General features: G+C 37.8%; 1 protein-coding gene across 4 annotated transcripts; it reads right to left on the reverse strand.

Moving 5' to 3' along the window:
• Nucleotides 1-27709, reverse strand: PRPF40A (pre-mRNA processing factor 40A). 4 transcript variants are annotated; one of them, XM_085312975.1, is made up of 26 exons: nucleotides 27269-27709; nucleotides 25710-25847; nucleotides 22631-22711; nucleotides 19611-19641; nucleotides 18992-19014; nucleotides 17987-18064; nucleotides 17776-17886; nucleotides 17209-17329; nucleotides 16015-16039; nucleotides 15336-15647; nucleotides 14347-14455; nucleotides 13286-13350; nucleotides 12513-12677; nucleotides 11765-11873; nucleotides 10093-10243; nucleotides 9138-9271; nucleotides 8538-8652; nucleotides 8295-8386; nucleotides 7968-8084; nucleotides 7352-7489; nucleotides 6679-6774; nucleotides 6030-6116; nucleotides 5847-5943; nucleotides 5690-5751; nucleotides 4381-4509; nucleotides 1-2918 (listed from the first exon to the last, which is right to left on the reverse strand). In XM_085312975.1, the coding sequence occupies exons 1-26, from the start codon at nucleotides 27626-27628 to the stop codon at nucleotides 2826-2828; spliced, it is 3039 nt and encodes a 1012-aa protein (XP_085169101.1). In that variant the 5' UTR covers nucleotides 27629-27709; the 3' UTR covers nucleotides 1-2825. The 4 variants fall into 4 exon arrangements, with proteins under 4 accessions (XP_085169101.1, XP_085169100.1, XP_085169104.1 ...); XM_085312974.1 differs by having other exon boundaries at nucleotides 8295-8398; XM_085312978.1 differs by lacking the exon at nucleotides 4381-4509.
• Between the last annotated feature and the right edge of the window lie 258 nt (nucleotides 27710-27967).

The following is a 27967-nucleotide window of genomic DNA, read 5'->3' on the forward strand; positions in this document are numbered from 1 at the left end:
TTTTAGCCAAAATTCAGATTTAATCTTCAAAAGGGTTTAACAAAATAAATACAATGAAACTTAGCCTAAGACTGGACTCGGAGAGAGCCCTGCAAACCTGACACCCAGCCGCTGTAGCACWGCGGCTGCTACACGGGATTTAAATTAAACAGATCACAAGCAGGACGCGGAACGCCGTGAGGGGTGTGCAAAACAGAAACAGCAAATCAACCACAGTCCAACTGAAACAGTCATAGATACCATTAACATTTTTTTAAAAATGCTAAAAGCCTTTTCATTTCAAGGCAGAAGTACAGAATTTGAACTCAAAGCTTCATTGTGCCGTCCAGGAGGGGGAGCGAGCAACTCCAAAGGCTACGGTTACTGCTTTAAGAGTGCAGAAGGGAAACACAGACAGAAGTGTTTGTATCACCCCAGTCCCCCCTCCAAGGAACAGGGAGGCTGCAAGAGTGGAACAGGAAAGAGAAGGAAGAGGAAAAAAACATAATCATCTGGGCTCATTTTCCCCTTAAAATTAAATTGTGCCTTGCCAGGAATGTTTTGAAAGCAGTCTGATTTTAAGATCTGACTAAAAATACAAAAAATCCATTAGAATAATTTACATTTACATTTTTTTTATTTTTAATGGAAAAATAAAGGCAAACCTTCTAAGTAAATATTACTCTTGAAAACATGTTTGTTTTTCATGTAAGTTAGGCAAGGCAGTAACAAAATATTGTACATTAGTTCTAATGCGTTTCCAAACCATTACAACTTGTCAAACTCTAAATTAGTTCAGCACTCAACGCCTTCCCATTTCCCAGATCTATACCAACATAAAGTCAAGGTAAGACATGATTAACTGTTAATGTTCTATAAACCATTTGTTGTTCTGCTTTCCACTTGGGAACTACCACCTGTTTTATCATCTGTGCATTTGCATTTTAAAATACAAATCCAGGGAAGTGAACTGAGGTTAGCAAAATACACATTTAAAATCTAGACTGACTGCACAGAGCCCTGGCAACACCAACTACTGCACATCCTCCCACGCTTGGGAGGGTCACTTGCTCTGCAGAAGAAACTGGAAAAGGCCATGGCCAACATTTTAATCAGTCTGCAACTTCCTAGATTTTGACAATAAACACATCACCGTGTACAAAATTATCGTGTTGATCACAAATTATCTTGTTTTGACCAAAAAAAAAAAAAATTAAGTAAAAAGCACTGAGCRTGTGACAAGTAACTACCACTCGCTTTGCTGGAAAGCACCGACGTTGAAGCGTGCTCTGTACTGAACAACATGCGGGTACCAAATGCTTCCAGCACAAAGGTGGTCGTCGTCTGCCGAATACACAGGTCAGGTATTTCCAACATTTTATATTCAGATGCATAATTTCAATCTCAAATAGTATTCCTAAGAAGTCTGAATAACATAACCACCCTAGCAATAAAATATGCTGCATGAATGCTACAGGCTTTAACTGACTRCATCTTTTGGGGAAATTTATGTTTAATAACAGCTGTCCTCTATTAGAAAAAATAAAATGAAAAGAACCTGAACTCTTAGTCTTCACATTTTCTGCATGAACATATGTTGCTTAAATCCAACAACCAGAAGATAGCAGTATTTTTTTTTTTTTATCAGAGCTGTACAGACAGAAATAAATACTAGTACACACTAGAAGAAAAGGTTTAATAATTGCTAAAAATATACAAAAATATTCAAATCAGGAAGTTTCAGAATGTGTACCACAGCAGTCAATGTTTGTCACTGAACAGGCTAACAGGACTTTCCTCAAAGCAAACTGGCCAGAGGCAACCCAAAAGGAGATGGGGTTTAAGCTTCTTCCTTTTCCGTTTTTAAGAAAGGGTTTAAGCAAACATTAATGTTCTAGACAGAGACGCTGCAGCTGCTACTGAAATGTGGTGGTACATTCTTCAGCAGGTTCTTAAGGCAACATACTGAAATTAATTTACAATTTAATTAAAAAAAAAATCTTAACGTGAAGATAAATGCTGAAATAATGTCCACAGCTGTTTTCTGCATCAGGTTTTGCACTAGTACAAAAGGAGGCTGTCATCAGGCAGCACCCTCTAGTGGCACTGCCATGCAGGGCCTACCACACTGCCAACCTCATCTGCCAATTAAAAACTTTGCCATAAAAATTCACTCCAAGGTAACGCTTAAGACATGAATTGGCCAGGAAATCTTCTCTTTCATATAAATGCTCAAAAATTATTTTGGCTAGTAATGTAGGTTGTAAAAAAGTAATTCCAATTTTGCATGCTTTTTTTGTACTACAGATCAAGAAATGGATTCAGTACTCCCCTTCCCCTTGCCCTTCCCTTTCAAAAAAAATAAACAAATCCATAAAGCAAATTAAACCACAAGAAACTATATTAGGAATCTCTTTCTAAAAAGGAGATTTCATCTGTCCACTGGCCAGGAGCACCAGTGTTAGCACCCTTCTAGGAAGGRCCATACGTAAGAGACGCTTTGCTAGAAAGGTGCGCACACTTTCCTTGGCCTCCAGAGAGGATCCAGTCACGACTGGAACACCTTCCATCACGCTGTTCCCTTCAGCGGGCTCCATGCAGAGCAGAACACACATTCTGCCTAGCAGGTCCAGGACAGACATTCAACTTTGAACTCAATTTCATTTGCTTTTCTAGATTTGATGCCAGGCCCATAATAGTAGTACTTGAATTGATTTATGTGGTAAAATTAAAACCCACTGTTATTTCAACAGTGGAACTCAGGATATCAGAACCCACGTCCTGAATTAGACATTGGTTTCTTTTATTATGCCACAATGTAAACATATTTGGTATAAATAACGTTCTCATTGATCTTCATCCAGTTGTTCCAAAAGCGTCCTCCTCTGTTTTTCCAACTCCCCTTCACTCAGTTCACTGCCAGAAGTATCCCAGTTACCCTGCGGAGAGAAGTAAGGTTAACGGTAAAACAATTGTTTTCCGCGCTGCGTGGACTCCCCGGAGACAGGGCACGCGCGTCCCGGCATCACCCGAGAGCCCGGAGCAGGAGGAGCCGGAAAGCCAGGGAGCACCTCCTGCGGACGGCTCACAGCTCAGGCCCCGGCCCGTACCCCTCCACGGTTACATCCCCCAGACGCTTCCTGCGCAGCGCACGCCTGTCTGCAGCTGCTCCTGCAGGACAGGACAGAGACGACCACTCTGTTTTCCAGCAGGATTTCTCTACAAGCACTGTTAATATAAATATTTAAGTACAGTGTTCCTGCGCCGTATTGTTTAAGCCATTTTTAGACAGTGCCAAGACAAGGCTTGCGAGCCCCGAGCACTGGTAGCGCCTCTCAGGCAGCGGTGTTTGGCCAACACTTCCACCAGCGGAAGCCACAGTAACAGCCACGGCAGGGAAAAGAGGTAACCACAAGCTCGGATCCCAAGTTTGATGTAGCCTATGTCTGCTTAACTACATCTGAGTTCACATTCAMTGTAAGATGCCCACATTAGGACACGTAATTGAGATTTTCAAAGGCATCTGGAGGCCAAAGCTAATTATTTTAAGAAGATAATACAGAAAGCAGACGTCTGTCATCCCGCCTCCTCTCAGAGGCAGTAATGCACCAGGGACGTTATCCAGAAGGGCGCACCACCCGCAGAACGTGCCTAACTGGAGCGATGCAAATAATTCCCTCTGAAGAGGTGCCCAAAGGAGTTGAGCACCCCCAACCCCTCCCCCAAACTTTTTATTTTTCATTTAAACACTTGTATATTGCTTTGAAAACACTGCTTTAAACACTTCTGAAAACAAGCTACACACAGAACAATGACAAAGAGCAAGATTATGGTCATAAGCACATTTCCACAATTTCCCAGCTCRAAAAGCCCAAGAACTTGAGAATGTTGTTCCACTAAAACTTTCTTCCAGGGTCAGACTAGCATCAGCCCCACATTATGTCTACTAAAGTAATAACAAAACTATAAAAATTTTAGAACGCAGATGCCACAGAGTCACAGGTGTTTCACTAGCTGTGCTGCTCATCTCTTTTTAGATCAATCTTGGCAAACTAGATCCTCTCCTTGCCCATTTAATCAAAGACTATTTTGTTTCAGCATATTCTGTGCTTCAGCACTTTCTATAAAATAATATGCCTCATGCACACTTTTACACCACCAACAACAAATAGCATTTACCCAAACAGTAATTTCACACCTCAGTAACGGAACATTAARTAAGTGCATAGGATCTGTATGATTTTAAGTTTTGCTGGAAAATTTGGTCCACTTTAAATGGAATGGAACATAAGGCTTTACTCTTTTCTTAAGAAAGTAAACTCTTTATGAATCTGTAAAGCAAGTGTACTATATTACAGCATGCCACTGATATAAATACAAAATGGAAACAAGAAAGCTTACAGAATCTTTTCCAGGTCTTTTTTTAGTAGGAGATTTATGTTTTGATTCAGATCTTTGTCTAGCTCTATCCTTTTCACTCTCTCTATCTTTTTTGTCTTTTTCTCGTTCAATATCTGATTCTGGTGAATCCTGTATAAATAAAGGGAAAATATTAAAGCCTCTGCATACCCATTTTATTAACATACTGAAAAAATTATATATCCAATACCCACAACTTGGGGGTAAAGGGAAATACTTCTTTTTAATATAGGCTGTATTAGAAAGTAACTGCTTGAAGTGGTTTCTAAACACATGCTTTAACCATGGCAGAAATAAATAATGCAAAAATACTACTAGAGTGATTTGAATACAGAAGTAGAGGGTTTGTCAAATACACAGCTTTTCCCATTCTCATTGCATGCAAGGATGGGGCATGCTGGATGCCACACAATAAGTCTCTATGTATGCAAATGCCATTTATTCAAAAGCATCCCAGAAGGGGTGAAATATAGTAAAAAGTCTTCTGTTACCCAGCTGGCCATACCTGAATGCTTGTTGGGTTTTTATCGGAATATTAACCATTTAGTAAAGGGATTTTTATTCCTTTTTTTTAATCTCAATGTTGCTAAGTTTATGTGGTCCTGCTTTTGTTTCAACACCTATTAGTAGTATCTTACTCAAATGCCTAACAATTAATACCCTTCTCCCCTTTCTGAGGGCCGCCACTGAGAGGCACAGCTAAGTGAAAAAAAAAAAAAAAAAAAAAGCAGAAACAAAAGAATATATTAGTTTTGAAGAGTTTTGCAGCAACATGAAAGTCAGGGGACTCAAATTCCTTCCTTACCCATGACCAAAACTATTTCCTGTCTCAACTAACAGTGAAAGCTTGCTTTCTACTCTTCAGGTTCTTTTGATGCTCCAGTCACTTTCATATTGAAGCTTCTGACACAAAACCCTGAGACTCAAGCAGGCAAAAGGAATGATGCTCAGCATGAGGCAAAAGGAAAAGACAACTGTGATCCTTTCCACTACTCCATGGTAACAACGACCTCCAAGGATTGCAATGGCAATAAACAGCATGCACCAGGCTACTAGTACAGTCTTTCAAGTTTGCTTGAATGGCTGCAGTTAACCCCACATTTAACAGTCTTGAATGATTTAATTTTATACAGCATTGAAGTTGTTATGCTACCAAAACCCTCCTCATGTCTGGTCTCACACAGTCCCTTTTATAAAGTCAACTACATGATTACAAACACTTAAAAAGGATTACTGAAAGCATAAGGTGTTGAGTCCACTGGCCAACTTAAAAATAGCTAGCAGCACTTACTGACTTATGTCTTCTCTTCTTGCTCTTCTTCTTGTGTTTTTTTGACTTCTTGTAACTTCTCTCTGCAAACACAAGGAAAAAATACCTCAATAAAAATATTAAGACCAAGCAACAGAACAGTAACACTCGTTCAAAAATAAAGGAAAAAACTGCATACCAGATTCTGCACTGGAAGAACGCTCAGAAACTGATCTAGACTCTGAACGCTGCCTTTTCTTCTTTGAATGGCTATCATCATCCTCAGACTCTGTGCCCTTGAGACATGAAGCAATGTAGTTAGCAATAAGACAGCATTACAATAAGTTATAGAAATAGCCTTTAACACACGATGAAAACTTACTGAACGGGAGCGAGATCGCTTCCTGTGATGTTTTTTAGACTTTTTAGAATGTTTCTTGTTCTTTGAATGATGATGCTGACACTCATGCTAGAATACAAGAGAATCTAAATGTTATAATTAGTCTGTAAGACACAGCAAGAAACAGTAATGTTGCTTCTCATAAAGCACCTAATGCTGGCAGTTTAAAAATACATAAGAAGCTATCAGTATTGCAGTGTTCAAGTTGTAGTAACAAGCGTTTAGGGGCAAGGAAAYATACAGCTTTGGATTCGGATGCACACAGTTTCTATGTACACCCGGACCACTGCTTCAGTGCTTCCAGTTTAAAGGTCTTGCTCAAAGTTGGCCAAGAATACAGTGCATATCTTGCCTTGACAAATATGAAATTGTGCCATTTTAAAATCTCTTAAAAACTCTGGAGTGGGGGGGAAGGACACAACACACACCACAAGACCACAAGGAGTACATATGTTAAAATCAAAATTTGCATTAACAAAAAAAAGGGGGGAGTTTAATATCCATACTTTTAAATACTGCAGTTCAGTAGAATTCTGTTTAATCCTTCTGCCTTTCTGTATAATTTAAAAACCAATCAACTAAGAATTTTTTTTAATATATTCCCTAATCAGGCAAAAAAAAAAAGAATTACCTCTAGCACATGCATGAAATCTTTAAATATTCTTTTTCTTTCGGATTCTAGAGTGATGTCTTCAAATGCTGGCTCCTTCACAAATCTATCCCTGATCTGTAAAGAATTGCAACGATGAAATACTAATATGAATGAGGCCATTAAAAAGTTAAAAAAAAACGTAAGCATGGTTTCACCTACTGAAAGAGATTGTACAGTTACAAGGTTAAGGGTGCTTTTTTTTTTTTCTTCCTTTTTTAATGCCAGCTTCACATTTAAAGAAGTATCCGAAACAGACACTTTTTTTCCCTACACAAGCCATTTAGGCTATGCAGGCCAGGTAAAACATGTAATTTTATACAAAATATACTTTGAAGGGCAATATTTTTAAAGGTTAAGAACAGAACAAAATTACAAGTTTAAGTAGAACACTCTCAGTTAAAAGTTAAGTTTTGATCTTTGCATGCTTTTTAAAAATTGTATTCAAATTAAAGTATCAGCAGAATTACCAATAAAGTTATTCACATCAAGTGTTTACTCAATTAAAAACAGGACTATTTTGATGGATCTAAATTTATATAAGTGGAGAAATACTAGACAATATACAGCTTAAAGAAACTAGGCTTACTTTTAAGAACATTAGTGTGCAACAGCCTGTTGAATAGTTTAAAAAAAATTAAGTGACAATACTTACATCTTCCCACACAGCATCCAGTTCAATTGGAGGTGTAGCTTGTTTCAACATACTCTTGAATGCAGACTCTTTCCGCTTCATTTTGCGAGCTTCTTCTTTTTCTCTCTCTCTTTCACGGGCTTCTGCCTTTTCCAGCAGCTACATCAAATAAAAGTTGTAAGAACATTTGAAAGACATCAGAAGAGAAGAGTAATAGTTCAGTTTCATGCGTTTTTTGCAAAGCTCACTGGTAGTTCAGCTTTATAGAGTTTTCTATTTATCATAAGGGCTTACAGGAAATTAGCCACTCAATTACTTATTTTTAAAGCATGCAATTGCTGTTTCTCAAAGAGAATTTAAGACAAGCAACACCTGAAGCAAGCCAGAACTACAGAACAAGAAAAAATTCCTTCTTAAGAAAAATTACACACGMATATGAAGACAATATTAATTCCTACCACAAAGTTTCACTTTTCAAGATGGAGTATTTATATTTTGAATTAAAAAATTACCTTTGTATTTGAGAATCAGTATCAGGTTAAGCACCTCTAAAAAAACATCTCTTAAATGCCAATTCTTGTTTTATAAGGGATTTCATATTAGAATTTTTTAAACATACCTATATAGTAATACTTACGCTATTGAAAGCCAGCTTGATATTTCCTGCATCTAAAGTAGTTGCTCTTTTAGTTGAACTGATGACTGTAACAAAATCTTCAAAAGAAGTATTCACTTCAACCACAAACCCCTTATCCTGTAAGAAAATTGCCTCCTTRTCATCAGGTAAGTCAGAACTCTCATATCAGCTCTAACGCACATGACACCAACACAATGTGTAATCCCATCTCCCAGTAGCAAAGAGCTCAATTATTGGTTTCACAGACTTGAATATATTGGTATTAAACAAACACACACACACACAACAAAATACACCCACCCACAGAGAAGTGTTTTCTCCCCTCACCTTTAAGATATCTTTTATTATCTTCTTTTCATCATGGTAACGTGCTTTCAAGTCTTCAACATAGAACTTGAAAAGATCAAGTGCTGTTGATCCTGATGAAAAAACTAGATAAGTCAAAAGCTAGCTCTAGCAAAAGAGCTGCATTTTTTAAGAAAAAAAATCAGAAAATATACAACCAACCCAGCTCTATTCTGCCCCAAATCTTTGTATTACTTTTTATGGGTTGGAATAAAGTATTCTTACCAGGYTGACCAAGCATATTAGTGAATCTGATGTCAGAGCTTATGGTTGGGTACAACTCCATCCAAGAGGACATCGAATGCAACTGTCCATGTTCATGCAATTCATCTAAAAATATCTAGCAAACACAAATAAAATGGAAAGCTGCAGTCACGTATCACTTTGCTAACAGCTGGAAAAAATACTCCCGATCACCCAAATTCCATTTTTGTTAAAAACTGATTTAAAAATAAGTTCCAATATTACAACTTCTTCCTGATTTCCCCTCCACCATTTACAATGTTCCAATTGGATTTTTTTTTTTACCATTCAAATCTATTTGCTCTTCCTCTACCCTGCTCTTGGCAGTTATCCGATAGATTTATTATATATTGCATACAAAATGATTCAATTTCTTCCCCCCTTGAATCACCAAAATTGATTACAAAAAAAAAAAAAAAGAGGAGAGAGAAAAAAAGAAAAAAATAACCTAACCAGGCTAATATTCTTTATCTCCTGAATATYGATTCATTACATGCACCCYATATTCTACCTTAAGATATCATAAAGCACAAGGAATATCTGAAGATATGACATGTTTAAGTCAGAAAAAGATTCACCAACCTGAAAAGATTCTCTATTTTTGCGCTGTCGCCTTCTTTCTCTAAGCAAACTTTTCTGCTTTTCTTCTTCTTCCTCTTTTTCTAGTGCCCTGATATGTTCCTCAAAACAGATTAGTGCATCTTCCTTATCCATATCTACAACAGGTAGTAGAGGAGTAATATTACAAATTAGTCATTGCTTCTTACTAAACTGTAGAAAGTTTCTTACCAAGAAATAACTGTTACCAAAAATAACTGTTACTGTTAGAATGAATGGAAAATATATTGAACATTGAAGAATATGAAACCTGTGCAGCAGAAAACAAAACAAAACTGCTGAAGTATCATTGACAACATGGAACATAGAAGTCTTTATGAGGAAAGTATTGCAGATGAGTAGTTGAGTATCCTCCTTCATTTCCAAAGGTATTTTACAGACAAAGCATAGAAGAAAGAATACTGGAAATCTTTGTCAAATACTTCAACGCCTGTATAAAGTCATAAGCTGCTCTTAAGACTCATTTATAGGAAAAATCTGCTCACAAAATAAAGAACTACCTTCCTACCTTTATTTTGCAGCTCTATTAGAATTTAGAAACTCTGATCATTCTTCCTAGGAAAACAATGGTAAACAAAACAGGGCCTCACTTGAGTAGAAAGCAGYGTAAGCAGTTGCAACACTGGTTATTTTAATCAAATAATTCTTCAAATGTTAGAGACTAGCAACTACCAAGGCAATCCAGCCCCCATGACAGGATATCCCTTGCTTTACCACCAAGATTAAGATCAATTAATAATGGTTTCTGAGACCAATATCTGTTTCCTAAGAGCCAAAAAAGACAGGCTGCTTTATATAGGCTTCTCAGCAGCTATCACAGCTGCTCCTGACTAGGCAAGCCATAGCCAGGAGGCAGCAGCCTTCACTACTGAAACAGATCCACCCTCTCTTCCAGAAGAAATTCAGACTTCTTTCTTACTTTGAAGTTCCTCATCTTCTGCAAAGGTAGGATTGTCCATCAGATACTGCTGAGCCTCTGACCAAGTAGTACAGTAAGTGACATTAGCCATGTTATCTAGTATGTTCTTCAAAGCTTCCCAATTCCTCTTCCGTAACTGCTTGGCTTGTTCCTGAGAAAAATAAGCAATTTTTTTTTCTGACGTTGAAAAAAATACATGACCCTCTATGTTCTCAAAGAAAACACAAAATTAACCTTTTGTTCACATATAAAGCAATGAGACACATTTGGACCAACCTACTATTTTTTTTTTCTAATATGCTACTACCACTGTTACCCCCATATATTTCATTTTAATACTACAATCTCAGACTATTCCCAATAGATGAGAAAAGCCCATAAAGCACAGCTCACCTTTGGAATACTGCTAGAGAACTGCCAGCACATTCAGCAAAAAGTTAGTACTGCAAAGAAATTCTATGGTCCATTGTGTTGTTGAAGAATGATCTAAAACAGGTGCTAATCAAACTTAAGCAGTGCTGTGTGGATGGCTGCCCCTTTTTTGTCTGCTTGCCTATTTGTTTGGAAGGTTCTTTCTTTGCTTTGTTTTGGGCAAATGTGGACCTTAACACTAGTCTCAGTTAAACTGAGTTTCAGAAATAATCTTGCTACATCCTTCATTTTTAATCACATATCTGTTTCCTCTCTGTCTAAGGATATTGGTAAGTCCTAGCCTCACAGTAAAGTAGCTACTAAATTTCAGTGGAGAAGAACTGACCAGATATAATTAGGGGTAAATCAAAGCCAGTACAGTACCACTAATGTCTAAGGAAATACAGCTTTCTGTAACAAGAGTCTAGCCTGTGACAGTTTCACCATGTGATTCAGAACAGTTTAGAATGAAAATTATCACATAACTTAATAAAACCATAAGTTAAACACAGAATTTGCCACAACATATCTCAGAAAGAACAAGCAGCCGAAAAGAAAAAGGGCTGATAACTGCTATACTAGGTCAAATCAGAGATTTATCTTTGCCATCCAATAGTAGACTACAATGAATTAGGGAAAAATTATGAGAATGGGAAAGTGATCTACCCCTCATGTTTGCCCAGTTTCAGATTGTTAGCTTTTCAGGAAATTTTGCAGCAGAGAGCTCAACAACTTCACTTATGCGCTGTGCAGAAACAGAACTACCTATGGTTTATTTAAATAATGGTTWATCATATTCTGCCTGCTAACTCTACTTGAACGCCCCTTGCATTTTTGTACAGTAAGAAATAAGGAACTGTCTTCMAAATTCACCTCTCCAAAGCTAGAGAGTTTTGCATAGTTCCATCAGTATTTCTTTCCTTGATGCCTTCCCCCATCACATCCTTCTAAACTGAAGAGCACTCTCTAGTGTCTGAGTTYATAAAACCTTGCCTGCTTTTTGTTACCTTTTCTAGTTCTCTCCCTTTGGAGAGGACCTGACCTGTTCACTGTAACCAGCARCTGGTTCACAGCAACACAACAACGCTCCCACTTCGCTCTCAGTGCCTTTACTACAGATTCCTCCCCTTCTGTTTGCATGCAACAACATGCTGAATTAACTTTTTTTTAAAAGATCCTACACTGCTTGCAAGATTGTCTTTGTAGGTGGTATAAGCTAATTTATAGATAACAAGGCAAAAAATAGATTTGAAAGAGTTACCTTCTCCTTCTTAGACAAGAAAAACAAGACATCTTCATAAATTTCAAGACGATCACGCTCAGAGATGGCATTCCAGACTTCCATCTCCCCAAACATTTGCTCAGCCTTTCTACACAAAATAAAGAGAAAAAGCATGTAACAATTTACTGGCAAACACTAATTTGGAGCATCTCACTGGCTTACAATAACACAGATAACTGCATTATGAAGCAGCAATGCATTTGTATAGCAGCTCCCTAATTTTCTCTCTGATTTGGTATTGTAATTGTACATGTATCTCTTAGTATGTGTACTATGTATACATACTAGGTTTAARTAACTTTAAGTTCAGAAAGTTCCATTTCTGCGTAGAAAGTCATTTGTTGCACCTCTAAAGACATTCTTSGTATTAGACATGCAAAAACTTCATAGCACTCATACAGTATCATGCTAGACTTCTAAGAACAAGCTATCAGATCTGCTTTTCTCCTAAGGGCAGATGTAATACAAAACACCTCGCAATGTTCTGTTTCATTTCAAGTTATTTGAACCTCAAGCCATCAGCAACATCAYCCATCAGCACACCATGCCTTTGAGTTGCTTTCTTCAGACACGAGAATATTTTTGATCCTATAAATATTTTAGTTACAGGTTTTTCAAGGGCTGAGCATTATACAAGATTAGCATTCACCAATAGCAGGCCAGGAAAATTTCAGAATAAACTTGGCAAGTTAGCACGGGCCAGAACTTCACTCAAGACTGATCTTACTTGTATCTTGTTGTAGATGTCATCTTTTCATGGTTTTCAAGAAAACGCTGGAAAGATTCTTTAGCTTCTTTATATTTTGATCTTGCTTCTTCTTTTTCTTCTTTTTCTGTTTGAACTTTGTAAGCATTAAAGGCTTGCTTTTTTTCACTTAACTTTGCCAAAGCACTTCAAATCAAGGGGAAAAAAAACACCAAGAGTAATGTTAAGAAGGGACTTAAATGAGGGAAAAAAAAGCAGAAGAGCCAAAAGAAAAAATTCAAGCAATTCAGACAAATAAATACAAATAACCATCACTATCTCCCTCAGATTGAGGATTTTTTTTTWAAAAAAAKAAGTAATTTAAATGTTTATTATTAACTATTTTTTAACAATAGAAAACAAAAATCAGCTTCATGTTGCAATTATACATTTCACAAAATACTGTATTATCAGGCATATCAGCCACTTGGCTGCTGATGTGAGTAGCAGCACTAATTTCAAGTAGTAATCTAGAAAGTCTTCAGCAYCACATTATAAAAATATGCTTTTATTTCCAAGGAAATCATATAAATCACATGGTASCACCAACAAGTCCCACATCTTTTTCAGATCAAAGAAATTAAATCTGGGACTTGCATTTCTTTAGTTAATGAAGTAACACAGTGCCATAGCATTAGCACACATTCACAAACATACACACGTCTATCAAAGCAAGCAAAAGTTGCATCAGTAAAGTCAAAGTATTTAAGATAGCATTGGGGTACAAATATAATGAGAAAGGAATCAAGAAGTACCTGTATCTAGGATCATTAATGATCATTTTCATAGCTTGTTCCCAYGAAGCATTCGATGGTACTCTCTGTCAAGATATTCAGTTATTAATTAGATTTGGCACATCCAACAATGAAAGTAGTAGTAAACTCTGGAACTCTTGGGGTAAGGCTCACAGATTTTTATTATGTCAACAGACATTAGCATAGAAAGACAACAATCTAAAATTTTATTTATTTTTTTAAACACTCAACAAGGAAAATCAAACAYGGTATTTTGGGGATTACTGTCATTTTAACAACGAAATCTTTCAAAAAATTTTCTACCACTCACTAGAAAGAACACAAGCAGATTCCAACTACACAGAGGGGAACCTAAGCTAATCTCATTTTACTCCCATCTCACCTCCATCTTTACAACAAAGATGACAAATTCAGCGACCAGGCATCACGCAACACTTCAGCTGGACAAACATTTTGTCCAACAGTGCAGTACATTTAAATATGGTTTCAGAATTATAAAGCCATAATTCTGAATTTGTAAGAGAAAGATGCTGTCTTTAAATCAAATTAGTTTTAGTAGGAATTTATGAAATTGGGAGAAAAACTGACTTTAAAGGCCGAAGTGTTTTCATGTTTATTCTCATTCCTAGTTCATTTACTCCCAAATCAAATGCAATCCTTTGGGAACACTGCATGCTAAACTCAGCAGTTTTCCCATGTTCCAGATGTATTTCTACATTCCTGAAGCATCTACTATTGGCGTTCACAAATGCTCACGGTCCTGCTCTGGATTCTAGAMAAATGTAGGGGATCATGTGAAAGACAGTAATGAAAAGAAACTCAAATGAGAGCCCTAGAAAATCCAACACTGMCCCGCCTCAAAGAGTTAAAGAGTTTCTGAAAAAGGCTTAGACTATATACAGTTTTCACTGTAGTGTTCTTTTCCCTTGTTTCTTATCTAGTACAAAAGTCATCTACCACAACATTGAGACGCTCTTTGTAAAAAAGTGATAGCCTAGCATTTTCCAGCAAGTGCAGTTTTTGTAATTCTATAAAGCATTAAGAAACGTTGACTGAAATACCTTTTCTTTTAGTAGTTCTTTAAATGCTTGTTTGGCTTCTTCCTTTGTATTCCATGTATAGGTTTTTTTAACTGGTTGGGCATCATCTTCCTCTTTCTTTGAAGCAGCACTATAAACAAAAATCACTAGATTTTATTATTTAAGCATTTTCCCCCCAAAATTAGAGTCACTAAAGAGTCACAGAACACCATAATTGGATATAGCTTGGTGTATTTTTTAATAACTCAAAAAAGGAAAAGCAACATGACAAAGACCATAATTTGTATGACGCTTTTCAGTATAGACAGTATACAAAATTAATAACATGACAACTATTTYAGGGAAGTATTATCGCTTATGCAGCTGGCTACCTGCTCAAGTTATTTATAAACTATCCATATAAATACAAGCCTGAAGTTTAGCAGGAATGCAAATAATATATACACAGGTGTAACAGGAAGGGGAATGCCTAAAAATACTCCTCTTGGCCTTAGTTATCTCCTTCTGGCTCTTATCCCCCATAGCTTGCTCCTTTTTTGCTTGAATGATAAAATCATGAGCTATAATTCTCCATGCAATTAATTCTATATTTCAAACAGAGGATCTCATTTCCATAAGATCACCCATAGTGGATCAGGTTAAGATCCATTCAGCACTGCGTTTTCTTCTAATAATAGCCATTTGYACAGATCTATGGAAGAGGAAACATACATAGCAAGCATATGTTATTCCAGGAAATTCCTTCAGCAGTCATTCATTTATGAAGTGCTTRAGCCCCAATGATTCTCTGTAAGGTTTAAGAGCTTTGGGGTGAGAGGTGGTATTTTTTTTTTTTAATAGATTTGATATTCCTTTTTCTTATTCCTCCCTGYTACCATTGAGTCATGCTCCCATTTCACAGAAACAGACAGCTCTCAAAGAAGCCTGACCACCTATTATTGAAGTCAAAACAGATCCTAGAAGAAATCATACAAAACTGCAGTAAAACCAAATACTTCAATTTTCCTTACTCTCCTGAGGCCTCCTGCTTAGAGGAATCCTCTGCTGCATTAGCTGCAGCTTCTCCACTTTGGTCCTGCACAGCAGCAGTTGCTTGCTGCCCCTGATCCTCAGAGGTGGCTGTGGCAGTACTTTCATTTTCTACCACAGAAGAAGCTGCACCGGTTTCTCCTTCAGAGGCTGCTGTTCCTGCAGGMGTAGCAGTGGTGGTGGTAGCAGCTGTGCCAGTTTCAGCAGCAGTTGTGGCTGTGGTGGTTGTGTTTGTTACTTCTGCTGCAGCAGCTGAAGCAGATGTTGCTGGAGTGGATTCTTCAGGTTTGCTGCTGTAGATATCAAACAACAAGAACAGTCAATACAAGCACAGTACAAGTTAACAGCATAGAAACACTATTTCCTTAATACTAGATCTCAGAAAAAGAGTACAGAACAACCTTAGACAGCTCCAAGATAGGAGCTGCTTTATTGAAATTGTGTATCTAAATAAGAACACGTAGGTCAAGGGTTTCAGTTAAAAGGAAAAAAGACGGAATATATTATTTGAGTTTTATATAATAAACCACTCTTGGTGGTTTATGAATACATGAAACATAGGAATGAAAATAAGCTGTAAAAAGCAYGTTTTAAGATGCAAGGATTACTACGTTTAACAAACAACACGCAGTCTAACATAGGATATTAAAAAAGAAATACCTGTTTTCTTCAGCTTTAATCATTGCTAAAGAAGAAGAAGGAAAAAAAAATCAAAATACAGCTTCAAAAGTCTATGTATAGAAGCAAAAAAGTTATCATTAACATGACTTAACAGAAGTMTAGCTTTAAATACTTGTTACTATTCATTTTAATATTTGTGCCATCAAAAATCAATTCAGAACAGAATTTAGAAATGCTACTAAATGAAGAATAGTAGATTTAAAAAACAATTTCTCAGTTTAAAATAATTATTTCAACTTTAAAAGGTAGAGTCATTGATGCTTCCTTTATTTTTGTAGTCTTTTTAAAAGTATTTATTTCTTACCCTATCTGATTTTATCAAAGTTTTACTTCCCTTAGAATATCAAACARAACTGTGCTAAGAGTGAAAAACAAGAGAATGTCATCATGTGTCATTTGTACAAAAGGGAACATTGCCTATATAATACATAAAGGCATTATAATTTTACTAATATATTTGCCATATCAGTAGCATGCAAAATATTTTGTCAAAAATTAGAAGGAAATCATTTCCTAAGCAGAGCCTTACACACGATTTTGGCTTTCAGCAGACAACTAGCACTACTGACTATATTACTGTTTTCAAAGTTTCTTTGAGACATCAAAACGAAATATGAATCTTAACTAAGTTATACAGTACTACACAGGTTCAACATCCTCTTACTCTGGTTTCCCAAGTGAATAAGGGTTATTACAGTGTTGCCTCTCTTCTTTCCCTAAACAACCTGACCCCCTTAACAAATCACATAAAGTTTCTACTAGTTTCCGAAAATTAGTGCCTGAACAGTGAAATCCTGAAACCGCCTTCAGTGATGAAAGACGTGAAGCATCACCTGACTGTTAAAACACAGCGCGAGACAGAGCATGCACGTAGTCCTGAACAAGCCACATCAACACTACAGTGCTAATTCAGTTGCTACTTTATGACACAAGGGGGAGTTGATGGTGCTGCCACATAAGCAGGGAGAACCAAAGGCATATTTGAAAAAGAGGTGGTGATGAGGCAGAACACACAAGAGACTGCATTAACTATTGCATATGGGTTATTTTAGTTTGTTTCATTTCTAACAAAAGTAACTGTTATACTTGGATACCAAATTATTGCCAAAAATCACGCACACATTCAGCTTGCAACCCTCCTCCACCCTCCCTATTCAAATTCTTTAGTGTTACCTTCAAGATCCTCAAGTTCTTTGGGCTTTGCCCAGCGCGATTCCTTTGTCTGGGAATTATAATAGTAGGGCTTTCCAGAATCAGATTTGTACTCTTTCCAAGGACACTTAGACAACAATTGCTGATGGAAAGAAAACAAAACCACAAAAAAAGTGTTTGTAGAAGTGAGCCACAAATGCTAAGTCAAGAAATAACCTAAGCATCAACAAATACAAGGGATATATTTTCCAATGAATAKTCTTCTTTGTGATACAAACACCTCACTTACCCAGCTGTTAAAGAATGCAATCTTTTCACAAGGAAAATCTATCTAAAAGTTGATAAAAACTGTTTAGAGTTTTGCCCACCTTGCAGCTTTAAGTTTCACTAACAAAGAATTTGACAGCTGTTTTATAAAATAAGGAATATTGCAAAAATGTTCAAGAGTTTGTTCTCAATGCAAAAAAAGAAAAAAAAGAAAAAAAATACCAACACAGCTATCCTACTGCATGATAGTTATGCTAGTAAATTCTTGCCTGCACACAAACTCATACACAGTACAATAATCTCCATTTGAAGTTAGTTTACCTCAGCAGGTGTTTTGAGATCATCTGGCTTCTCCCACGTGGACTGCTTTGTTTCAGTATTATAGTAGTATGTTCTTCCATCAGGTGATTTGTGCTCTGTCCATGTTGATTTCTAGGAATAAAACATATGCCATTAATGTTGAATAGTATTTGTGATTCAAATGCTATCAAAGCCACTATAAAACTTAAGTACAAGAGCAAAGCACACAAACCTGCTTAGAATGCTCCTCATTAACAGAGCTGTTGGTCGTGGTGGTTTGCTGGGCTGCACAAACTACAGGATGTGTTGTCTGAGGGTGAAACAAAACATAGTTCTGAAAAAACATTCCAGTTCAGTTTTCTATTTGCATACATATTTTAAGTATATTAAAAAAATAGTACTGAAAGGCAGCAAAAAAAAATCTAAACAAATTTGACTCCACTGTTCCAAATCTGAATCTCTAAGTCCCAACCACCTTGTTGATCACACAGAACAGAAGTCTCACAGAAATAAAGGGACAATTCATATCAATTGTCTTGTGGTGCCAGAACCTGAACCTGACTTCTCCTGCTAAACACAGCTATAACAGGGAATAGCAAAGAAGATTTAGCCACAGCCTGAGTTCTGCTATACACATCAGAACTGCCACATCAGAACAAACCAAAATACTTCATGTGCAACACATGAGAAGTTACTAAAAGTAAGTAAAAATATATCTGTTAAAGTGATGACAGTGAAGGAGTAGGGGGGGAAGGAAACTATTTTTGCTCTTCATCAATGCAAATAAATCCCTAACTCTACCTGATTAACTGCCTAGCCTGACACTTGCAAAGATTTAAATCTGAAAACAGTTTTAAAGTACTATAGGTATCTAGGTTCTCAATTGCTTGTTGTTCAAAATATAAAAGACACATGAAAGATATTAATCTCCAATTTCCAAACGCATCAGAAAGTGGAACTACTTTCATTCAAACTAAATTCCATTCTACAACAAAATACTACTTTGCCACAAACAATAGATCATAAAAATCATATGTATTCAAAGCAGAACAAATGCATTCATAGCTATTAATTTTAACACTAATCACAAATTGCTGGTCTAAAGTCTCCAGGGCTAGGTAAGTAAATAAACTCTGTATAAAGAAAGAAAAGGAGATGTTAAGTTTTCTTTTAAACTTAAGCCCAAGTACACACCGCAGTTCTATTAAAAACTTCAAGAATTTTTGTTGTTATTTACCTGAGTTCCAGGTGGTGCTACAGCTTAAAAAAAAAAAAAAAAAAAAAAAAAAAAAAGGTAAGTTTTTTTTTTTAAGCTAAAACTCAAATTATACAATGTTTGAAAGAAAAAAAAAAAGCATAAAGATTTTACAGGAATATATGAAAATGTCAGTTACTGGAAGGCTAAACAGGCTATTTATATAGTATAAAAAGTTGTAATTCCATATGGTACAAAGTGTTCAACTGAGAACTCTTTAAAAAAAAAAAAAGTATCCAACACATCTCTTTCCAGTTCAGATAACAAAATAAGCCAGCCTGGCCCTCATTCTTCAGCATAATTTATTTCTAAGTATGCATGCCATTATTCAAGGAGCAGGTAAGCTTTTAATTAACTTATAAAAGATATAAGCACAAGCTGGAACGTATCCCTGAACAAGCACTGTTAGGATCTTTACATTCCAAGAAGCTGACAGAAAGTAACTGGAATACAGGCCAGTCTGCTTCCCATGCCTTCACGAATATTAAAAAAAAAAAAAAAAAAACTCAAACAATGTATTTTGAACTATACTTTCGTGTGTAAGTACTTCACCTAATTTTGGTGAAACATTTTGAAATTACAACAGACTGTTTATACTTACCTACTTGTGCATCCATACTGCTTACTCCTGGCTGTAGAAACAATCAACAGATATTTAATTACAACTGCACTGAACGCTAAGGGCATTAATTAATAGCACATACCCAACAAGTCATTTCAGCAGCAAAATTCCCTATGATCTTRAACAGTGATTCCTAACCACCCACCTTATTATTACTGCTTCTTAAAGAATGATTAGGAAGATCAAACTAATTTTCAGAAAGGCAATACATGCAATAATTTTCTCCAGAGGGTCTCTTGACATCATTCCAGTACAACTTAATCTCCCAAACAGGTAGTTCTGAGGCAGTGAGGTGAGTAAATGAGAATCTGAATTTCTGCTTGAGTAGCTTAGTAGAATTCTGTCATAATGATGTTGTCAAAAACAAACATCTTCGAACATACTGAAGTGCTGAATTTGTTGCATTCCTGAAACTGCTTGTGAGTGTCTTACGAACTCTGACAGAATTTCAAACCAAGGAAAAAGATGAATATAACTCAAATAGAATTTTCCCAACTTCTTCCTTTAGACAAAAATACAGCTTACAGGTTTATCATCCACTCGAATTTACCTTTCGGTTCTCTTCTATGAACTTTATTAACTCAAAAAAACTCATGTAACAACAACAAAATAAAAATGTGTGAAAAAAAACTATTAGCTCAAATCAATTCAACAGCATTAAGCAGAATGAACTACTATTAAATTTGAGACCCTAAAGCTTATTTTGCATATTAAAAAAATATCCAGCTATTCTGTGCATGTGCACATATGTCTATGCTCAAAAATAATCCTTCTAATGTTTCTGTTCTTGTGTCTATTTTTACTTTTCCAAATTTTTTGATAATTGACTGTGTACTGTTAGGGCACTTGTCTGGCCRAAATCATCATTTTGAGGAGTTACATTAGTTCCAATCAGTTTTTGGAGGTAAACACTGTTACATAGATCACAAAACAGATAATGAATCTTAAAACAGTACTYTGAACAATAAACATTCACATGAAACACAGTCAAGACCAAAGAGCACAGACTTCAATATAAATAATCCAACTGGCTTCACTGAGATCTAGATCACATTTTACACTTGGAGAAGACAGTGTATTTTTCATTAGTTAGCCATGAAAATGATAAAATCGCTAGAAATATGATGAAATTTCTTGAAAAAACATGAAGGCTACACAGGCCACAATTTTTTATTCATCTACAAATTATTTTAAATTAGGGAAGAGTAAAACATTGTTTCATTTCTAAAATATTTCCTAGACTGTGGTACCTCATCCGCAGCACGGAGGTAAAAGAATGCTGCCACGACTGATAAATGCCTTCTGATACTATGCGCACAAGTATTATCTTCAGCTATCACTGCCAAGAGGTTTAAGAGTGAAATTAAAAGCTGGAAGCCTCTGCTGTACTACTTTGCCTCCTAAATACCACATGTCCACACACCTGATTCAACCAAAATTTACTCCTAAGACATCTAGAAACCAAAAGATGTGCCTTCTCTTTAAAATATTTAAAATATACAATAGATATTCAATGTTAGTTAACATTATTACCCTGCTCCTTTTTTAAAAAGAAGTTAGGGCACAGTATTTTAAAGATTTCTCCCCCAATGGCTGAAATTCTTTCAAAATTTTCTGTGAGCACCACTTGCCAGAAATTCATGTTGACTTCAGTATGGGGGACAGGCTAAGTCACTAACATTCTTCCTACTAGGTAGCTTTTAAAATATTTAGTGCATTAATAAGTAGTACTGTGAGCACAAGAACTAATAGAGCATGGTTTCCGTGAATTTGCCTTTAAACAAATTAAACTGAGGCTGTAACATACACACGTCCCATTAGACAACATAGAAGAGCAGTGAGAAACAAACTTTTAACTAACAGGCAGATTCTCCAGCATCTGCCCAAACATAATCCGAAGACTCTTCCCCACTCTTAAGATTATTAATATTCTCTTTGGTATGAATTTTCCATCATCTACTGCATGTCAAAGTGACGTTACATCCTTTTCCTCAACAATCTCTTCCCTGCTCATCTTGTATAAGTTTAGTATGCTTGTGATCCTTCTCTTATAACCATGGCTGAAATTGGCCAGCAGACTTAAGAGACCAAAGTGGGGGTGGACTGTTTTGAACAATATGGCTGGTTATACATAACTTATTTAGTAAAATAAATAAATAATAAAAAAAAACAGAAGAAAATCTTTTCCAGCAAGTCCCCAATGAGGAAAAGAGTGGAGTATTAACCAACTTATTTTTTAAAATAACACAGGTTGCTGTAGCAAAGGTTCTGTGTTTAGCACTATCGAAAACTTGAGAATTCTACAAGGATGAAATATGACTTGGGGACATGTAATCTGCCTAATAAGAAAGTAAAAAGATTATTTATTTCTATTTAAGTGGAAAGAGTTGTTTCGCATGGATCTCCTTAAGTTCCTTTCCCTCAACAGACTATGTTCATAGGAATTTTACCCTTTCTTCTCCAGAAAGAGACCATCTATAACGTCTGTAATTTCTTCCTTCTCTATTTCCATCCAGATAACTTCATACCTTTTCCAATTTCAGTAAAGTTTACTCAAGTAAAATCTGCTAATTGGCAGATTATTTATTTATTAAAATCAGAAATGTACTAGTCAGGCAATGAGCCATACCTCCAAACAGCCCAAGTTTATACTTATTCCTGTCAAGGATACAAGCAGGTAAGAATAAGGAAGGAGCCAAGAGGAAGAAYTACAGGAAGCAGAACCACAAGCGATAAAGCAAGAGAAAGAAGACATAGTTACAGTGAAGAGTTTAAATGCTATGAAAAAATCCACAGGATGCCAAACATCACTAGTTCCACCTCTCACAGAGAGCTCATTACCATTTTACCAGAAATCAAAAGTTTGATAAAACTTCACTGTAATTAGCAAGATCTTTTTCAGAATCCAATTAAAGAAAACAATGGCACACCCATACTGAAGTAATGAAAAGAACTGAAATRAAGTTATTTTAAAAAACAGAAAGGTAAGTTAAACTCACCGGAACTGTAGGCTGCATAGCAGCTTGGGACATGTGAGACATCATCATTCCAGGCATTACTGACTGCATCATTCCAGGCATCTATAGGTAAACAGTATTTCAAATACATCTTATGATACTTTTAATATCGTATATATTTTTGTTTTGAAATAATCACACAGTACTCACTTCTAACCCACACAAATCTTACAAGCACATGGCAACACACAGTTAAAGAAGTTGTAGAATTCTGCTTCCCTTCATTACATGCCTGCAGAATGGACATTAGGAATAACAAGTCTATAGTATATTCCAAGGTCTGATAAGAAATATTAGTAAAGATGATCATTTAAATTACAAAAGAACAATAAGAAATGATGAGTGATCTGTTAATATGCTTTTATTGAAATTCTATATTAGAACAGGAAAATTAAAGGTTGTGGGAAAGATTTCTGCAAGATTCCAAGGCCACATGGAAGCTATTAAACAAAGAAAAGGTAAACTCAAGAGTCTATGATTAGTTCTGTTTGTAACTTTTGGCAACTCTCAACCTGTCTCCCTCTCCTCTTACCTCTGCAAGGAGAAGAAATATTTTACAGGGATACTAGAAGAATGAGTTTCTGCAAACATTTAATTATATTTAAATATCAAAGTTCTAAACTGCTTCTGAACTATTTTTTAAAATGTATGGAAAAAAACATTAATATAGTATTAAAATACGTGACGTCTCTTAAAACAACATAAGCTTGGTAACAGGGACATACCATAGCATACAAATGAAAAGTTTGAGTCTAGACTTATATCTGAATTTTTTGTGGGATTTTGTCTTGTCAGCCCGCACAAAACTGCTACTTAGATAAACTAGCTTTTGCTCAAAAATTTATGCTTATACTCTTACAGGGATGGTTACTACATCACATTACACACAGAAATTACCAATGGAAATAAAAACTGATGCACTGAAAAGCTGTTAAAAATATTACTGAAAAAGTTTTAATATTTTGTGTATTTCCTATCATTCTTGCTGATTTTGGCTTTTAAGAACTGGTGAGCCATAAAAAAAAGCAGCAAAATGAACAAAACAGTTTAGACCACTACCAACATGATTTCTTGGCCACTCAGCCCAAATAGGTTAATCCCCTTCAACCTTTCAGTTTTCCCCCTTTACCTTTATTGTCCTTGGCAGGCTGGCCAAGTGACCCCATCCCCCTGTATCTTCAGGGAGCATCAGGTTACCACTCTCCTCATCTTGCATCTCTTGTGCGGAGAGAGGGATATTTGGTAGGGCTATTGCTTCACCCTCAATCCACAAAGTTTTCTTGGGAGGGTGAGGAAGAAAGGAAAGACTGGAAGGCGGCCCCTCCTATTCCTTGCCATCCTGTAGAAGCAGGAGAAGAAAGCACTCTTGCCCCGCTGCTACTTACAACTAAGGGGGCTCTGAGAGCGTGAAACTTCTWAGAAGTCTTGGCCCAGGTCCTGAAGAAACCCTATCTACTTCTCTGTTTCTGAGTAACACTGGCCCCAAGTCCACATAGAAAAATCATGAGAAGAGAGACCCAATTCTTTTCCATGAGACCTTCCTCTGAATTATGTTGACAGTAGGCCACTACTTTTGCTTAAGGTCTTCGTAAAGTAGTTACTTGTCTACAGCAGTTTACCTCCACAAGAGGGTAAACAAATTACAGGAACATTCCATCCCTACTAAGTGTCAGAAATGTATCTCTGGTTTCTGCTGCAAGAAAAAGCTTAGCATCCAAAGAAACAAGGCAACACCAGCTGATACCCTTGCACTAGAACTACTGTGCTGAATATATCAGCCTCTTGTCCCCTCCTTATGACCACAGGGTCACTGAGCCTCTAATTTCCTCTTGCCATTCCATGTATCTAGTTTTTCATTCTATATCTACCAAAAAATGCTAAGTGCTCTACTTGTACTGTTCAATAAATTACTAAGACTGAAAAATTCATTATATGAGAATAAGATTAACAGAACAGAAACTAGAAAAATAAGTAGAGGAATAAACAGAATTGCTAGATATTTCTAATACACAGACACAAAAGCTTATGATTAGTTATCATGCTAACAGCTGAGTCCTCCTTATCTTTTTAAATTGCATTATTCTTAGAGCAGAAGCTCTAACAGACTACAAAACCATGCTGGAGGCTCCTATCAAGCCTGTATATGCTAGCTTGAAAAATATATTTTTATATAGATAGATAGATATCACACACACATACGTACACACACACATTCTCTATCCAAGGTACTTCAAAAGAAGAAAATGAGCCGCCAGTGTGCACTTCTCAGAATTCGGTCTTTCAGGCCATCCTCTGTCTGGTCTAGTCTATCCCTCTAGTGTGGTCCATGTCACTACATCTCTACTTAGGCAAACCTAAGTAGCATCATTAGAGTTTGCTCTATCCAGAAAGAATTACTTCTTTCAGAAGTTCAAAAYTTCATGAGAAACTATATGGAAAAGGACCTTTCACGGTTTAAAATTCAACTTCAAATTTGCAAAAGCAAAGTTTGGCTACTCTGTCAACCCACTTTCAAACCTGTCAATCTGAATAGTCACATTTCTTTTTCAGATTTCACTAGCACCACCAGTATATTATACAGAAGTATAAGTAGTCCCTAAGATACTAGAAACTGCAAAAGTTCAGATATTATTTCTTCCCTGCATCTGCCTACAATTGTTATCCATGCTGAGATATGAGAGTTAGTGAAGAACTAAAGCGACAAAAAATTCTTTATTGTTACTACCTACGAAAAGAACCACTACTTTACGTCTCTAGTATTTTTTTTAGTAGTACAACCTTACTTCTTCAAAATCTACAGGAAACTATCTTAAAGGTTTTTAAAAAACAAATTATGGATTTACATCCATGGCAATTCAAAATCAAAGTTCCAAAACACGAAAGCACTTTTACTGCCTGTTAAAATGAGAAGAGTTTCCACAGGGATAGGAATGGTTGCATAAAACATCCTGAATTATGCACATTATTGTTTGTAAGCTACCTAACGAGACTTACCTATCTCAGGAATTATCTGACCTCATTATGGGAAGAAAGAAAAAAAAAATCAGAAGAACTGCCTTACCTGCCCCATTGGTGGTCCTCCCATTGGAGGCATCATCTGAGGCATCATACCATGTGGAACTGGTGGCATATTAGGTGGTCTTTGACCCATAGGGTGCATTCCCATGGGTGGATAATGTGGCATGCCTGGGTGTCCCATCTGAAAGACATCAACAAACAAAAATTAGCACAAAGCCAGTAACCTCCCTCCTTCCCTCCCAAACACAAAAGCATTAAGAACAAAGACACGCTTAACACTGCACTGGAAATGATGTGGCCAGTTTCAGCTTAACACTGCCAGACAGCGAGCAAGACAAGTACATCAAAATGCTTGCAAGTCAATTCTGGTGTTAATCATACTCTAGAAGAGTACTCTTCTAGGATCTGTAGAGCAGATCATCAGAATTCACATGCATTTAAAACTTCACAATCAACAGCCAAATGAAAAAAACTCCCATCTTTCATGTTGTAATTTGTCATAGACACACTCAATTTACATGTGCAAATATTTCTGCATGCTCTTCTCTACAATTACAATTAATGCAAGTACCACTACGGCAGAGAAGTTGATCAGCTGAGCAACATATCTTTTGCTCCTCATATCTAAGGCTGAAGTTACTCCTACCCTGACTACAATCCCTGTCTCCGCATTTTCCTGTAAGTCTGAATCCTGTGGTTGCTCTTATACTTGAAATAGTCACAGTAATAAGACTAAAAAAGCTGGCATGTGGAATAAATCTGTTCTGTAAACACAAAGAAACATAGAAGACTCTTTTCATATTCAGAATTTTTAACTACTAGAATGCATCAAAAGCTTTCTATTCCAATCAGAAGCATCAGCTTTAAGCAYGCTTCTTCTTAGGATAGACTCAAAAACACTTTACTTTAAAAGACAAGTAATTCAGCTCTGCATCTTCCTTGTGTATTTATAATCTATCAGCTTACTAAGATGCAAATTGTTTTTAAACAGAATGTTTTTTTAAGAAGGACCCTCAGTAGAAATAAAAACCCCAAGTGAACAATACCTCTTTCATGTCTGAAAAACAATTTTCCTATGAAGCTTTTTTGGGGGTACCCACAGGCATGAATATTGCTAGTCTCTGGAAGCTGGCGCAGACAATATCATGCAAAAACCATAAAAAAATGAGAAGGTGTGRAACTTGAGGAGCTAACCCGAAACATAAAGACAGATTCATATATTCACRCAAACAGATATATACACACACATACACACACGTTCTTTGAAGCTTACAGTGGACACCATACTAACTCATTTACTAGGTCTCGGATGCTCTGCACAGGACYGAAAGCGCAAGTGCAATGTTTCCTGTGACACCACTACACATATACGCACATATATATACACACATATATACACACACGCGCATATATTTTTTTTTTACTTCCGGAGGGACGTGCCAACCAAACACCGTTCACCGCGTCCCCACCGGCGCCGCCGGGTGGGGGCCGGCGCCGGCCAGGCCGCCGCTTCCCCGCGGTTCCGGCGGCGGTTCCGGCGGCACACGGGCGGCGGCGGCCCCGCGGAGCGCCCCCCCCCCCCCGCCCCCGTCCCTCACTCACCATGAGGGAGCCGCGGTCGACGCCGCCGGGCCGCATCGAGGGGCTGAGCAGGCTGCCCCCGCTGCACCTGCCAAGAAGCCGCCCTCTGAGTGGCTGCCGCGACGAGGGGCCAAAGGGCATGAGCGGCTCGGGCTCCCCGCGGGGCGGGAGCAGCGGCGCCAGCAGGCTGACTGGCTTCCCCGCCGGCCAATCCGGGCGGCCCGCCAGCCGGGTGCTCTTCGGCGATTGGTCCGCGGCGGAGGCCACGGGGCGGACGGCGTCCCCCGGCGTCAGCTGCATGAGGGGAGGGGGCTTCGGCAAGGAGAACGGGAGCGGCTGAGGGGAGGCCGCCGCCGCCGCCGCCGAGTCCCCACCTGACATCCCGGCTGCGAGGAGCCTCTTCTCTGCCTCTCCCGGCGTCGGCGCCCGGAGCCGTTAGCGACCGCCGGCCGCGGGCGGCGAGGACCGAGCGGATGGAGAGGCCCGCGCCGGGGGAGCCGAGGAGAAGGCGGCGGCGGCGCGGCGCGAAGGGGCCTCTCGGGCGGGCGGCGGCGGCGAGCAGAGGAGCCTCCGGGCGGGGGGCGCGCGGGCCGCGCGGCCACGGAGCTCGCGCGGGGGGACGGCGCTGCGGCGGGGGCACGGCGGAGGGGACGCTGGGAAAGTGTCACGTGGGCGAGGGGGCGGGGCGGCCGGCGCCGGGCAGCACCACGTCCGCCGGCG

This window comes from Rhea americana, unplaced genomic scaffold (genome assembly GCF_003343005.1).
Source record: "Rhea americana isolate MKP2758 unplaced genomic scaffold, rheAme1 scaffold_372, whole genome shotgun sequence".
Taxonomy (NCBI): domain Eukaryota; kingdom Metazoa; phylum Chordata; class Aves; order Rheiformes; family Rheidae; genus Rhea; species Rhea americana.